At 42.2% G+C, this 16,750-nt stretch overlaps 1 protein-coding gene across 1 annotated transcript; it reads left to right on the forward strand.

The window, feature by feature from the left end:
* The first annotated feature begins 2,712 nt into the window (after positions 1-2,712).
* Positions 2,713-8,548, forward strand: LOC138980146 (uncharacterized). The gene is made up of 4 exons (XM_070352977.1): positions 2,713-4,165; positions 5,998-6,765; positions 7,302-7,382; positions 7,539-8,548. The coding sequence occupies exons 1-4, from the start codon at positions 3,394-3,396 to the stop codon at positions 8,381-8,383; spliced, it is 2,466 nt and encodes an 821-aa protein (XP_070209078.1). The 5' UTR covers positions 2,713-3,393; the 3' UTR covers positions 8,384-8,548.
* Positions 8,549-16,750: the final 8,202 nt, after the last annotated feature.

Raw genomic sequence — 16,750 nt, forward strand, 5'->3', positions numbered from 1 at the left:
AAGCCAGAAGACCATCTGGAACAATTTCCGATCACAAAAATAGATGGGCCAACAGGTCATTAACCAACTCCTCTTAGCTCCCCAGCATGCCCCCCCCCCTCCCCCCTCCCACCCCCTCCCCGTACCCCTCATACCCATCCCCATCCTGCTTCTTTCCATCTCAGGCAAATTTTGCTCCCATGGGGTCGCCTTCACGCGGCGGGAGCGTTTAAACAGAGCTACCCCACCCCTTTACTTCTCTTCTTTTGTCTTATTTCTGCCTTACCAGTCCTTTCACCTATATTTCCTTCCAAGAAAACTCTCCCTACTATTCCCTGCAGTTTTCCAATTCTTTTCTTGTTGTCTTATTTCTACCTGACTGGATCCATCACCTTCATTTCACTTACCAAAAGTCTTCTTTTCCACATCCTTATTTCTCTGCACCCCGCATGTCGTAAGAGGCGACTAACGGATTCTGTTTCTCCTTTTACCCTTGTTAAGTGGTTCTTGTATAGAATATAGTCAATGTTTGTAAAGATTTTAGTCAAGCAGTATGTAAGAAATGTTTAGTCCTTTGTACTGGAAACTTGCATTCTCCCAGTAAGGTCATATATTGTACTACGTTGCAAGCCCCTGGAGCAATTTTTTGAGTAGTGCTTTTGTGAACAAGAAACACTTAACAAGTGGCTCTATCCCATCTCCCCCCTTTCCCCTATCCCATCTCCCCCCTTTCCCTCGTCGCGATATAACCTTCGTGGTTGAAAACGACGTTAAACACCAAATAAAGAAAGAAGGAAAATTTTCAAACTAGCCAAAAGCAGACTGATATCGAGGCCAATGCAAAAACTAAAGTGCAGAGAAAACAATTACGCAGCTCTGAACCACTCTTCCGCCTCATTAGCCTTCACCCATTCCATCGCACCCTCGCCCTTTCAGCCAGGTTATCAAACTCGCTGAATAGCTGGCCTGTATCGCGATAGTGTCAACAACGATAACTCTTTTTTACATTTAGTCAAGTTTTGACTGAATGTTTTAACATAGAGGGGGGAATCGAGACGAGGGTCGTGGTGTAAGTGTGTGTGTGTGTGTGTGTGTGTGTATGTGTGTGTGTGTGTGTGTGTGTGTGTGGAGCGATTCAGAGTAAACTACTAGATCGATCTTTATGAAATGTTTCATGAGAGTTCCTGGGTATGATATCCCCAGACATGTTTTTCATGTTTTCGATAAATGTCTTTGATGACGTCATATCCGGCTTTTTGTAAAAGTTGAGGCGGAACTGTCACACCCTCATTTTTCAATCAAATTGATTGAAATTTTAGCAAAGCAATCTTCCACGAAGGCCGGACTTTGGTATTGCATTTCAGCTTGGAGGCTTAAAATTAATTAATGACTTTGGTCATTAAAAATCTGAAAATTGTAATTAAAATTAAAACGATCCAAAATTACGATTATCGTACTCTTCATTATTTTCTGATTCCAAAAACATATCAATATGTTATATTCGGATTAAAACCAAGCTCTGAAAATTAAAAAAAATTAAAAAATATGATTAAAATTAAATTTCCGAAATCGATTTAAAAACAATTTCATCTTATTCCTTGTCCGTTCTTGATTCCAAAAACATATAGATATGATATGTTTGGATTACAAACACGTTCAGATAGTTAAAAAGAATAGAGATATAGAAAAGCGTGCTATCCTCCTCAGCGCAACCGCTACCGCGCTTTTCTGGACTGTTAACTTCCTTTGCCACGAGCGGTGGACAGACGATGCTACGAGTGTACGGTCTTGCGGAAAAAATGCAATGCATTCAGTTTCATTCTGTGAGTTCGACTGAGCTTGACTAAATGTACTTTCGCCTTACGCGACTTGTTTTTGTTTTTTTTTAGCAATAGGGACATGCACATCCGCAACACTCTCATTATGCAAGCGGACGATGTTTAGGCCGTCAGCACTATGATTTTACATCCGCCCCCCGCCCCCCTCTACCTCTGAACCCCCAACCGTCCACCCCACCCCTACAAACTCCCATCCCCACCCGCCCGCCCTCCCCCGTCGCTCACCGAGATCTACCGCCCTCATGACCGTTCCTATTCGCTTCTTTTCATTTCAGCGGTGTGATTAAAATTAAACATGATAATGACCGCCAGGCATTGAACGTGTTTTGCTCAATGAGGAGAATTAACAGTTACAGCTGCTGAAATGTCGTTCTCGTCTGTCTGAGGGGCAACGTACTTTTCAATCACGTGACGAGTGCGAGTTAAGCATTATGGAGACACGACGTTGAGCCGAAGTGTTCTCATTGTGGGTGTAAGGTCCTTGCGTGTGTGTATCTTTCAGCTTCCGGCAAGCCTGAAAAAATAATTGAGAGTCACCTCCCTTGAGAGGGGCGCTTGACACACGCATGGGTGAGGGGTTCAAAGAACCCAGCGTTCATGCTCGTTTTGTTTCGTAAATGCCAGACTGGTCAGTTCTACTATTCAATCTGATCACGGACTGCTATTTTGATTTTGTTTCTTCTCTATCTGCGTGCGTGGGCTGTAACGCCCACGTGCACTCCCGTACCTATCTCTCTCTCTGTCTCTCTGGGTCTCTCTCTGTCTCTATCTATATGCGCGCTCTCTCTCTCTCTCTGTCTCACTCTCTCTGTCTCTCTCCCTCTCTCTCTCCCTCTCTGTCTCTCTCCCTCTCACTCTCTCTGTCTCTCTGTTTCTCTCTCTATCTCTCTTTCTATCTATATATATATGTCACAGGGGAAACTAGAATTCAGTAGGATCCGGAATCCTACTAGTAGAGACTGGAATCTCAGTTTCTACTAGTAGATACTGGAATTCCAGTCTCAACTGGACTTTTTCAAGTTCAAACTGGAATTCCAGTATCTACTAGTAGATACCGGAATTCCACTTACAACTGGATTTTTTCCAGTTGAAAGTGGAATTCCGATATCTACTAGTAGAAACTGGAATTCCAGTTTCAACTAACAGCCAGTTCATGTTGGAATTCAGTTTAAATTGGAATTATTTGAAAACTGAAAAAGAAACTGGGATCATATCCACAGAGAGGGTTCAACTTGAAAACAAAGCTTAGATGTGACAATGACTTCTTCACGTGAATCTGAGTTGTTGTTGCAAATAAAGTGACCAATGTTCTCCAGCCAGAGTAATATGGAAATTGGAATTATTTGAAAACTGAAAAAGAAACTGGGATCATATCCACAGAGAGGGTTCAACTTGAAAACAAAGCTTAGATGTGACAATGACTTCTTCACGTGAATCTGAGTTGTTGTTGCAAATAAAGTGACCAATGTTCTCCAGCCAGAGTAATATGGAACAACCGAGGCCCTTCTATTCACAGTGAGTCTTGATCAGTTGATCAGAGTGAAGTGTCAGTGACAGACAGCAGTCAAGATTGAAGATGGAGTCCGAGTCAGAGGATCAGAAAACTCTGTTTTATTCTCTTTTAGAAGCACACATACGGAGTCTTGATGACAGCAAACGAGAATGTTTCTGCATTGCCCAAGAGAAGTACACAAAAATAGTGAAAGCTCTGCAACTGAACAAGGGCCAGCAATGTCCAGAAGGTGCCAAATTCAAGTACAGGTGTGCAAAGCATTATAAATTACAAGTTGTGGGGGCAAGGACAATGCTATGTTGCCAGAAAACCAACTGCCCGGTTGTGACCAGAGAGGAATTGTTTGCGACAATTGCGCGATGTCACGTTCATGTTGGCCATGGGGGAAGGGATAAAACGTGGGCGGAAATCAAAGCAAACTACGCAGGAGTCCACCACTCAGCAGTCAGTGTGTTCCTGAAGACCTGTCCCAGCTGCAGGCAGCGCCAGGTGGTGAAATCACTTCCATCTGGAAAGGCAATGATCAATCTGTCTTTTCTACTCAGAGTCCAAATCGACCTCATTGACTTCCGCAGCAGGCCTGACAGGGACTTTAAATGGATCCTGCATGCAAGGGACTGTTTTTCGAAGTTTTCTTGGGCCTATCCCTTGGAATCCAAGACTGCAGCAGAGGTAGCAGGTCATCTGTTCGACCAATTCTGCACCTTTGGACCACCACGCCTCCTGCAGAGTGACAATGGCAGAGAATTCACGGCGAACGTGATACGTGAAGTGTGTGATCTGTGGCCTGGAACAGTGATCATCCATGGACGCCCAAGACATCCTGAAAGTCAGGGTAAGTGTTCGTTTTTATTTGTATTTTTTTCAGAAATGAAAATTAACCCTTACAGTGCCTACAAGACGGGTATACCCGTCCTGCACTCTAGCCAGTTAGAGAAAACATTCTTGTCGAAGAGTGACCATGCATTGAAACACCCCGGCAGTGAAAGGGTTAATGAGGCAGACCTACCGGTGGTAACATGTTTTGTCTGTTGCATCTGTCAAAAGATAAACATTCAGCTTTTTTCGTAATCGGATCATTTTTCACATTTTACTGACATTGAATTGAAACACCCCGGCAGTGAAAGGGTTAATGAGGCAGACCTACCTGTGGTAACATGGAATATGAAACCGAAATTTAACGCAATAGGTCTAATCTAAAATTTCCATAGTGGTGATTGTGATTGTGATTTTTTTTTTTACTGGCGGTATAACAAGCTAAAATGGGTATGAACTGAACCGCTATGATGTCCAGGTTTTGAAAACTAATGTCGCAGTTGCAGCACTTTAGTACAACATGCTAGATTAACCCCTTGTTACCAAAACCAGGAAACTTTGAAGTTTTCACTCATTCCCCTAGTTTTGGAAAACGGCACTTTGAATTTTAATTTAAAAACATATTATGAATCTGTTTGACTTCCTTGACCTTTACAGATGTATTTTAAGGCATTTTGAGAAGGGATTGCGTTATTAAGACTGGGAATATATCAAAAGTATTAAAAAAAATTATGGAATTTGAGCAATATTTGGTAAAACGTTCTCATCACATCAGTCAAACTATGGATTAACATGGATAAATAGATGTTATTTTAACCGTCTGGGGGTGTAAAATTTGAAAAGTGATTTTGGTGTGCCTCAATTTTACATAAAAGTCCAAATTAACCTCTTGTCTGTGAAATATGGAAAAAATGCCATTTTTCATTTTTCCAACTTATTTTTTCTTCAAAATTAACGATATGTTATCCAACGTTACCGATTTGGGTCTGTTTGATCTCCTAAGCCTGTCTAACTGCATTTAAAGTGAAATACACAGTGCCATTTTTAAAAATTAGGGGAATGAGTGAACTTTTCAAAATTTTGACGTTTTGGGGCAACAAGGGGTTCATTTGGCATGTTGTACTAAAGTGCTGCAACTACATCACTTTTCAAAAACTACACACCATAACGGTTCAATTGATACCAAATGGTCGAAATGGTCATGGCACTTAAAGGGGTATGAAAGACCTAAACCGGAAGTAGAAATCTTTGAACGGCAGCTGATACATTACCTTATCAACTCTCATTATCCAAAGTTTCAAGCCTGTAAGTCCAGTATTACTTCAGAAACATCGGAAAACTCAAAATCAAATTAAACAATTATTATCCGGAAGTGGTCCTAAAGGCTGAATCTTATCATCCCATGTGATGGGAGAAGCCTGGAAGATTCCAACTCAATGTCCGACGCGAAGCCACACTTCCCTTTTGATAATAAAACGTTGTTTTTTTACCACTTCCGGATAAGGATTGTTTATTTTGATTTTGCGTTTTCCGATGTTTCTCAGCGAATACCAGGCTTTCAGGCTTAATTTTCTGGATAATGAGAGTTCATAGAGTAATGTATCAGCTGCCGTTCAAGGAATTCTACTTCCGGTTTAGGTCTTTCATACCCCTTTAATGGTACTGTGACAGTACCATGAACCTTTCGATGAATGATACACTCGACTTCTCAAATTAAAACTGCTCTAGCAGCTTTATAAATCAGCTTTACAACCTGAAATATGGGCTACAGACATAGTGCAGTGGCCTAGGCTTGAAAAGGCCTCTATTTAAGGTGACAGTATCCAACTGGGATTGCTTCACTGTGTGCAGGGTGCATTGAGAGGGGGAACGGAGACCTACAATTGAAACTAGGCAAATGGATGGATACCAATGGCCCACAATGGAGCAGGGGATTAAAGTCTGTGGTTCACTCAATCAACACATCAGTTTCAAGTGCAACTGGGACAACACCGTATGAACTTGTATTTGGTCAGAAACCACGTTCGGACCAAGCTGTTTGGGAGGAATTTGCAGCTCAGGGTATTGTGCGTGAAGAAGATTTGCCAAATGATCTGCTTGTTATGCTTCCCACAATGAGGCAGGAAGGTGCAGTCGTGCAGTCAGTGAGTGAGGAAGATGCAGTCATTGAGTCATTGAGTCAGGAAGGTGCAGTCGTCGAGTCATTGAGTCAGGAAGGTGCAGTCGTCGAGTCATTGAGTCAGGAAGGTGCAGTCGTGCAGTCAGTGAGTGAGGAAGATGCAGTCGTTGAGTCATTGAGTCAGGAAGGTGCAGTCGTCGAGTCATTGAGTCAGGAAGGTGCAGTCGTCGAGTCATTGAGTCAGGAAGGTGCAGTCGTTGAGTCATTGAATCATGATGGTGCAGTCGTGCAGTCAGTGTGGCTGGACAATGTGGGGCGTGTAGTTCTGAGTCAAGAAGACACAGCCGTGAGTCAGAGAAGTGCAGTTGTGCAGTCAGGGAGCCAGAGTGACATCAGCTGCGAGGACGACGAGAGAATCACTGTGTGGAGTGAAGTGGTCTTTGATACAGTTCTGCAGCCAGTCAACAATTCTTTGCCAACTCCCGGACCTTCAACTGCTGGTATGTGGTATGCTTCTATCTGAATTGGTTTTAAAAATCTTGTGTTTTAGAGATATTGGCCATGCAACCATTGGACTAGTTGACGCCCATTACTGTATTAGTCGTATTAATAGGAGTAACATTCCATTACATTAACCCTTTTGCAGCCATAACAAACTAATGATGAACACAATTTTGATAATGATAGACAATGCAGGAGACGGGAGGTGCACTGGCAAGGGTTAATGACTCTGGGGATTAATGGCAGATTTGATGCAAATACAACTACAGTTCATTTGTTTCACAGGTGCTGACCGTTCTTCAGAAGCAGTCAACTTTCAAAAAAAACTTTCCTGTCAAAATGGGTCAAGTGTATGTTTTTGCAATGAATTATTCAGAATTTCTTCCTGTATCACTTCAACGTCGAAACACTAGTACACAGTGATTAATGTGTACACATACATGCCACATTATCATGTCACATTTCCCAACAGAGAAGAAGAAGAATGACTGCAAATGTCTGTTGCAAATACAACTGCATTTTATTTGTTTCACAGGTGCTGACCGTTCTTCAGAAGCAGTCAACTTTCAGGATCCTCTCGGACCTTCTCTCAGCACTCCTGAGCAGCATGCCACTGGTAAGTTTCTTCACACTTCCCTCAACACACTTTCAATGTGCCATATTTTCTATCAATTTATAAAGACTAGTTTGAAGATGTTAACAGGTTAACCCTTACACCACCTTTCTTGGTTTTCACACCAGCGTAGACGATTTTAATTTGTTTGTTTCACAGGTGCTGGTGGTTCTTCTCTCGGCATTGTAGAAAACGTGGATTCACCAAGTACATCATCTACTACCTGTACCAGCCACAAGCGAGGAAAGGAGTATCTTCTTTTGAGCGACAACGTCATCGTTTGTTCTGGCACAGAGCACACAAATCTTGACGTTGTGCATGGTGTGAAAGTGACTAAAACCACTCATGCTGTGTTTTCTGTTGACGAAGTGTTCGTTCCTACACATGTGCCTACAATTGCCAACCCTATGAATGAACCATTAGAAGTAGGACAGTTTGTGTTGTGGAAACGCACTGCAACAGTGCAAAATGAAGAAGGGAACACGGCTCACAAGGAGAAGCGACTTGTTGCCAGAAATAACTATTTGAAGGCTGCCAGACGTCAAGACACGAGGTACCAAAAGAAGGTAAAAGACGTGACCCAATCATTCCAAAACGGGCACACTGTCGGAGTGAAAATCCACAGTGCCGACAGGACCAACACTGACGTGCGGCTCTTGACCTGCAAGATTCTGGAATCAAAGATGAGGGGCGGTGATTCTGTCTATCGGGTGTATTGCCCGACTGGAATTGTTAAAAACTGGTTTCGGGGGGTGGAGCTTGTGGACATGAGCAGTGTGGTCCTCCCACATCTCAATGTGGTAAACCCACAGACTCTTAAGGAAGTGTCCCTCATTCAAGCCTCCAGGTCATCAACTGGTTGGCAAAACCGTGGAGCTGTCGCCAGGTCCGTCTGTACGTGCACAGGCGCGTGCATGACAAAGAGGTGTCCGTGCAAAGATGCCAAACTTGCATGTGGCACCAAATGCCACCCGCACAGCAAGAAATGCAAGAACATGTCCTGAAGTTGTCTGATGTGATTTTCATTGATTTGACTATGCAGTTTGTGGTGTTGGGTCTTTTTAAACAATGGATTTGCTTTCAATAAAGTAGTCAACTGTTCATTTTAAACAAAAAAGAAACTACATTCATCTCCATCGCGAAATTCCAATTTGAACTGAATTCCAACATGAACTGGCTGTTAGTTGAAACTGGAATTCCAGTTTCTACTAGTAGATATCGGAATTCCACTTTCAACTGGAAAAAATCCAGTTGTAAGTGGAATTCCGGTATCTACTAGTAGATACTGGAATTCCAGTTTGAACTTGAAAAAGTCCAGTTGAGACTGGAATTCCAGTATCTACTAGTAGAAACTGAGATTCCAGTCTCTACTAGTAGGATTCCGGATCCTACTGAATTCTAGTTTCTACTGTGACATATATATATCTCACTCTATATCTATATACTAGATGAATACCCGCTTCGCCGGGTACGGCTGCGCCGGGAAGAAGTCGAGCCGAATACCCGGCGCACCGCACGGAGAAAGGAAGACAAACGCGGCTGAAAACACTGGAGAAGATAAGGAAGAGTTACTGGGAATGGATCAAGAGAAAAACTAAAATCGGTTCAGCGCTGCGCGCTGAGAGCACGTGTTGAAATATCTCATCGATGAGGTTGTGTCCGGGGTGTAGCTGAATACGGTCTCCAAATTTGAAAAAGATCCACCGATAACTTTGGCCGTGCATCGCGGACACACACACACACGCACACAGACAGACAGACAGACACAAGTCGTGTATATATATATAGATATCTCTCTCTCTCCTCCCTCTCTCTCTCTCTCTCTCTCTCTCTCTCTCTCTCTCTCTCTCTCTCTCTCTCTCTCTCTCTCTCTCTCTCTCTCTCTCTCTCTTGTCTTGGTCTGTCTGTCTGTCTGTTTGTCTGTGCATTTGTCTGTGCGTCTGACTGTCTATCTCTATCTATCTATCTATCTCCCCGCTCTGTCTCTCTGTCTTTCTCCTTGTCCCTGTCTCTGTCTCTGTCATTCTGTCTCTGTATCTCATTCTCTCAATCTCTCTGTCTCTCTCTCAATCTCTCTCTCAATCTCTCTGTCTCTCTCTGTCTCTGTCTCTGTGTCTCTCTCTCTCTCTCTCTCTCTCTCTCTCTCTCTCTCTCTCTCTCTCTCTCTCTCTCCCTCTCAGAAATGTCATCGCTCAATTTAGAATGGGTGTTTCACAGATAAATATCCACAGATATCGCTTCCAAAATTCAACAGAAAACAAGTGTTTCCCCTTTTGTGAAGATAAATTAGAGACCGAAATCCATTTTTTTTGGAATGCCAAACATATTGTGAGTTAAGAATAAAGTATTTAGCACAGTTTTTAAGTGTTGGTGATCAGTTGGGCAGTATGATTACCATGTTTAAAAAACAAGACACAGAAACTATTGTAGATTTAGCAAAGTTTTAGTTTTTTGCATTTCAGTTAAGATTGTCAATGTTAAAAAATAATGAGGATTAATTGTCGCTGAAGGTTTTGTTGTTGCTGTATTTATTGTTCGGTTGTATGTATACATTATAGGCAGCATTGATGTGCATGATTATTGATGGAGGAAAGCTTGGAACAAACCACTGTGTATTTTGCATACGTTTAAATAATTATCATGTTTTCTATTTTTCCTGTGATTCATGTGTACCCCCCCCCCCCCTCCCCATTGAAAGGGGCTGTAGGCCCATATTCAATTAAACTGTGTCAGTGTCAGTGTCAGTGTCTCTCTCTCTCTCTCTCTCTCTCTCTCTCTCTCTCTCTCTCTCTCTCTGAAAACTGATAGAACAGATGGCGAATAAAAAGTCAATGGGTCCCGATAAGATTCCTGTCCGGTTGCTCAAACTTGCTTTACCATACATAATTGATTCACTGACTTATGTCTACAACCTTGGCATACAACAAAACGTTTTTCCCTCTATTTTAAAATGTGCCAAGGTAGTGCCACTCCCAAAAAGCAAGGATCTTACGGACCCTAACAACTTTCGACCAATTTCCCTCTTACCTGTTTTATCTAAGCCTTTGGAGAAGCATATTCAGAAATATTTACTGGAATATATGGAACGAATGAATTTGTTTCATCCATTTCAGTCTGGATTTCGCTCTAAGCATTCATGCCACACTGCTCTCAGCTCTTTATGTGAAACTTGGTTATCAGCTATTAATGAGTCCGAAGTAACAGGAGCGTTATTCCTGGACTTTAAAAAAGCCTTTGACCTTGTAGACCACTCCTTATTATTAAAGAAATTACAATGCTACTTAAAAGATGACTCTGCTTGTGCCTTCTTCGAATCATATCTTTCAAAAAGGGAACAATATGTATTCATCAACTGTAAAACTTCGTCGAATGATTTTGTCAAAAGTGGTGTGCCTCAAGGGTCTGTATTAGGACCTATATTGTTCTGTATTTATATAAATGATTTACCTCTTCATGTGTCAGATGAGAAAGTAAGATGTGAGTTCTTTGCGGATGATTCATCAATCCACACCAGTCAGAAGTCTTTGGTAGCCGTCAACCAATCTCTTCAAAAAAGTATAGATGAGATGACAGAATGGTGCACCACTAATGCAATGGTTATTCACCCTGTTAAGACGAAAAGTATGGTGATTACAACTAGACAAAAACACCAATTAAAACCCTTACAACTTCAACTGTCAATTGATTCAACTCAAGTGCAACAAGTTAAAGAGCATAAATTATTAGGGGTTACCGTTGATCAAGAATTGAAATGGCAAACTCACTTGAGTAAAATTTGCAAATTAGTATCTAAAAATTTGTACTTATTGTCTAAATTAAGACATTATGCCGATGTGGAAGCACTCAAGTTGTTTTATTACGCTCACATAATGCCCCATATCAACTTTGCTTCAACACTTTGGGATAACTGCAGTGATGTTCATCTCAAACGACTCAATTCTCTTCATCGCCGTGCTGCAAAACTAATTCTGCATGAGTCAAATAAGCCAACAGATGATAAATTAAAGCTCCTTAATTTCCTTCCCTTGAAAGATCAGTTGACGCTAAACAAGGCTGTCTTTATGTACAAAGTAATTAACAATAATGTTCCTGGATATTTAAAATCACATTTCAGACATGCCACAAAAAGATATGGGTCCCAGAACCTGATTCCCCCCATCCCTCGTCTAGACTTGTATAAGTCAAGTTTAGCCTTCTCGGGAGCGTCTCTATGGAATTCCATACCCCTACCCCTCCGAAATGCCTCTTCTGTGAAAACGTTTAGGCGCCAGTTTCATTCCCGCTTAATGGGTAAATAGAACACTTTTCATGTCTGATATTTTAGTGCCTTTTACATTTAGTCAAGTTATGTTTGTATTTTGATTTGTTCTTTATGTGTATGTATTGATAATGATATACATGCGATTGATTGGGACAATTCCTCCCCACATTTGTTTTCTCCCTTTTGTTATTAGTTGTTTTGGATGTTTATATGCAATGCATTATTGCAACTATGCTGCAATTTCCACCCTATATTGTTTTTCCCATTTTTGAATGTGAACCATAACCCCTTTCTTATTACTATTTACATTGTGTACGTCTGTAAGTAACAATAACCTTGTCAATTTTACTATCTATATTATGTGCGTCTGTATTAAGTGTTTGTATAAGGGACAGGTTGTAAGATTAGGCTTTGCCTAAAACCTCTATCCTTTGGTAATAAAGTTCAGTTTCAGTTTCTGTGTCTCTCTGTGTCTCTCACTCTCTCTGTCTCTCTGTTTCTATCTATATATATATATCTCTCTCTATATATATATCTCTCTCTCTGTATATACATATCTCTCTCTCCCTCAATCTCTCTCTCTCTCTCTCTCTCTCTCTCTCTCTCTCCCTCTCTCTCTCCCTCTATCTCTCTCTATCTCTCTCTTCTCTGCTGTCAGAAGCTCTCCGCTTAATATGGCTTTATTCAGCTAGCCTTCCAGATGACAGCTCAGTGGTCTGTGCGGAGCTGAAAGCACTCCAGCTGGCCTTTAAACAGGTGTACCAGTCAGTGACTTGCTGATCCTGTCGGATTCCCTGTCGGCACTGAAAGTCGTGACGGAAATGCAGCTGGATCATCCGCTCCTGGTGGAGATCCAGGAGCTACACGCATCTCTGATTGAAAAAGGCAAAAATATAGTGTTTTCATGGGTACCCTCCCATGTGGGAATTCCAGGCAACTAAAAATAAAAAAAAAAGCCCGTCACTGACAAACAGACAGGTTTAAGATTTCAAAACTCGCACGAACAAGTACACCAGGGGCAGAGGGAATGTGGCGAATGTGAAGAAAACAAACTTCACAAGATCCAGCTCCCTCAGCTGTCGGACAGCTGTCCCAAATGCTGCCTCAACTATGAAATCAAAGATCAATTGGGGAATTTTTTATTTCATCTCTTTGTCGCCTCCACATTGATCACACTCACATCACACATTCGCATTTAACACTCAGGGTTCTATTCAGTCGATCGAATACGACGAGGCAGCAATTTGCAAAATAATACCAAACATTAAACACTCCAAACTCTGCTGAGCTATCAGTGAAGAACGCTTGATGCATAACTTCAAATGGCTAAAAGCAGACCATGAAAAGAAACACCGCCACTACCGTCAGCATGCACCAATAAGAATCAACAGCCCTTTGACATCATACCGTGTTGAATCTAAGCCTTCCCACCCACACTTGCCTGATTTTTAGGACAATGTTGTTGGAACAAAAAGTGTAAAGCTAATAGCGACAACAGCACCCATTGTTCACCACGACGTTCTGCTGTTTCTTTTTTGGGCGGACATGTAACACAAGAACATATGTTCAATTAACATGTTTGTCCTTGCATTTATGCTCTTGCAGCATTGTAGTATTTGCCCGAAGCCATCAAGCCGCAGCCTGAACCTGCCCTGGTCTTGTGAGATTGAAGAACCAAGTTCGTTGACCATCCTTCAACATTTCAGTTTTCTCCTTCTCGAAAATGTGCGACGAACCTATTTTGGTCTCTCTATTTCGGCGCTGATCGAGCAGCCGCCTAGATGATTAGCTTAATCGCTTCTTCTGACACGCCCCCCCCCCCCCCCCGGCCTACCGCCCAAACACTTTATATTAGTTTGTGCTAAGCTGGCGGCGGAGAGTTATCGATGCACACGTTAAACTGGCTATAAATATACCTTCACAATAAACACCACATCACCACCATCACCACCAACAACACTCTCTTTTCACCATGAAGTTCTGAAATGGAATCGAAACATTTACACTTTTGTTTAAACTTTATAATATTGGGGAAAAGCGTTGTAAAAAGACGAAAGTGCTAAGTCTTCATGTCTATTCTTAACATTCTCCTAAGGGAGGGGGGGGGGGGGGGTGGGGGCTTTCGCACAGGTTCAGAATGGCGGAGAATGGTGGAGAATTGCGCAGAATGGCGGTGGAACTGAGATTGTCCGTAGAAAAGGCGAAGAATAATGAGATGAATAAGAATACTTTATTCCCCCCTCTGCTTCTTTACCTCTGTAAACTTGTAGGGGTAGTTATTTTTCGATAATGACCCAGCAACCAAACAAATAACGACCCAGCAACAGCCTGAATCCTCGATAGTGCAATGGGTTGAGAGGTTGTTCTGTTTCGGTACTACTTTTTGCGACTGAAAAGTTCCGAACGCTCTAATGTACGAAGTATACATCTCTGGAGCAAACAGTACAAACATACCGCATTTAAATTAACAACTACAGGCCTGAACACATGAATCTCCATATAAAATCCATGAGTTCGGTTGTTTTCTGAATCTCGTCAAGCCGTTCATCACAAGCAATTTCCCAAGGCAAGTAACTCATACTTTGTCTAGCGACAAGAGTAGTTCCCCTTCTTTTCACTCAGTTCCTTCGACAACAGACTGCAATCCGACGGTCAGTTTTCAACAATATTTCATTTAATAAACAGATCACACGCAACCAAATGCACACATCTCATCAATTTAAACAACATAAAGGGGTTTCATACACTATTTTCTCCAGAAAACTGAACTTCATACAGTTTTTAACGTTGGAACACGGGTGCAAAAGTTCGTCTGCTAGTCCCATTTGACGAAAAAACATTATTCTAAGCGATACCAAAACATATACAGAACACACAATATCTGCCTTTGCCGCCACAGCAGAATAACAGCATATCTGTGTACTTGATTTTAGCCCAAAATAGGAAAACTGACAAGAAGTGTTAACAGAATGGAATGATTTGCACGGAACTATACAACCGCGCATTAATCGATCGCCTGCGCAGGTTGACTGGTTGAGAGAATAGGATTCGATCAAACTTTCGCAAAAAAACTCCTCTTTTCTTTGAATAACTTTAAAAAGGAGGAATAAAGAGGTTACACACCTCGTCTCAGTGATTATAAAAAATAATGGTCTCAGTTCGCGGTCATGAAAAAGCTCGCTAAAGCTCGCATTTTTCATGATCCGCTAACTTCGACCATTATTTTTGATAATCACTGAGACTCGGCATGTAACCTCTACGTCTTATTCTCAGTCACCGCAGAAAGGCAAGAACCAAACAGCACTTGTATTGCTTTCTCCGGCACTGAGTAGACGAATAGTTTCTCATAACTCACCCTGCAATCCAATGGAAGCACCCATTTCTCATATTTCTATTCCCTTTTCGTTCTCCTCCTCCAATAAAGTAAACGTCGTTGCAGCTATTGCAGAAGTCGCACATTATCTCACGCGTTCGGTGTTGTCAAGTCGATACGATCTTCCCACAATGCAGTGGCGCTTGGAGAAGCAACGTCATTTGATCAGGAAATCCCAAAACAGTATTGTGTGATCGCAGTTGAAGAAACGGTAACTAAGTATTTTAACTCTGGATCTTTTTGACGAAATTTCAGTTTTGACTGTAGATATTTCCTATACCGATTATATTCCACGACTTTTTCATCAAAAATGTCTTCGCTTGTAACCAATGCCTGTTTCGTCTGTCAAACTCGATCGCATCGCTCATTGACTGACATTCGTCCGCCATCTTGAACCCTCTCGCACAAAAGCATGTCGTTTCCCAAGCACAGCCGGACAGCGACTGCCGAGGGCGCTCTTGCAAAGAAACGTGGGGCTGAACTGCGGTGGCGTAAGAGGAAGGGCGGAGAACGAAGCTGTCACTTTCCTCCCGTCTCCGCTTTTACCCAATATATGTGCGAGTCTGGCTTCAGGAAGTCAGGGCCCAGGTGCACGAGAAAGTGACCAACCGGGTGGGAATCAGTTGGATTGGTTGAAATTGAAATTTGGTGTGATTTCAACGAATTAGATCCCGCGATTTGTCAAAACCCGTTTGGGTTTCAACCACTTTCGATTCGTGCACCTCAAGCCCTGGTCATCGCCAACATCCTTAGAGCTCATCCTGACCCTGGTCTTGAGAAAGAGAGAGAAAGAGGGGGGGTGGGGGGGGGCGAGTGGGAAAGAGATGGGGGGGACAGGGGAGAGAGAGAGAGAGAGAGAGAGAGAGAGAGAGAGAGAGAGGGAGGTGGGGGCGAAATCGGGAGGGGGTAGAGGGGGAGATAGAGAGGGGGTATAGAAAGAGAGTGAGAGAGAAATAGTGGGATGGAAAGGGAAAGATAGATAAAGATATGGAGAGAGAGGGAGAGAGAGAGAGGTAAAGAGACCTCGGGAGAGGGGGGAGAGATAAAGTTGACGAGAGAGAGAGAGAGCGAGAGAGAGAGAGAGAGAGAGAGAGAGAGAGAGAGAGAGAGAGAGAGAGAGAGAGAGAGAGAGAGAGAGAGAGAGAGAGAGAGAGAGAGAGAGAGAGAGAGAGAGAGAGAGAGAGAGAGAGAGAGAGAGAGTTTAAATCAAATCAAATCAAATTTTATTTTACGAGAGTTGTGGCATAAGCAATACATCTACTGCTGTCCTGTCGAACACCTTGCCAGACAACATCAAAACAACTAACTCAATCAGCGATTTCAAACGCTATTTATCTACTCCTGATTATAACGTACCTGCCTATAATTACTGTGGTAAAAGACTGGAAGAGATTCACCACTGCAGAATGCGCCTAAACATGAGTAATTTGAATTCTGACCTGTGTAAACGCCACCTACAGGGAAACCCACAGTGCGCTTGCGGCTACCCGAACGAAACAGCTGACCATTATTTGACACATTGTCCTTTGTATGTAGATGCTCGCCTGTCTACAATAAACGCACTTCCTGTTAATTACAGACATGTTGAAATATGGTTAAATGGTAGCGAAAACCTTTCTCTTTGCACCAACAAGCTTGTTTTTGAAAGTATCCAATCGTTTATCCATGAATCTGGTCGTTTCTGTTGATTTGACTCAGTAACCATATTCATGCCAACAAACCTTATTTTATATGCAT

This window comes from Littorina saxatilis, linkage group LG11, assembly GCF_037325665.1.
Source record: "Littorina saxatilis isolate snail1 linkage group LG11, US_GU_Lsax_2.0, whole genome shotgun sequence".
NCBI classification, from domain to species: Eukaryota; Metazoa; Mollusca; class Gastropoda; order Littorinimorpha; family Littorinidae; genus Littorina; species Littorina saxatilis.

Coding starts and splice junctions, on each gene's coding strand:
- LOC138980146 (XM_070352977.1), top strand. CDS start 3,394: ATGGAGTCCGAGTCAGAGGATCAGAAAACTCTGTTTTATTCTCTTTTA. Junction 4,166..5,997: donor AAGACATCCTGAAAGTCAGG/GTAAGTGTTCGT, acceptor CACTGTGTGCAG/GGTGCATTGAGAGGGGGAAC. Junction 7,383..7,538: donor TCCTGAGCAGCATGCCACTG/GTAAGTTTCTTC, acceptor TTTGTTTCACAG/GTGCTGGTGGTTCTTCTCTC.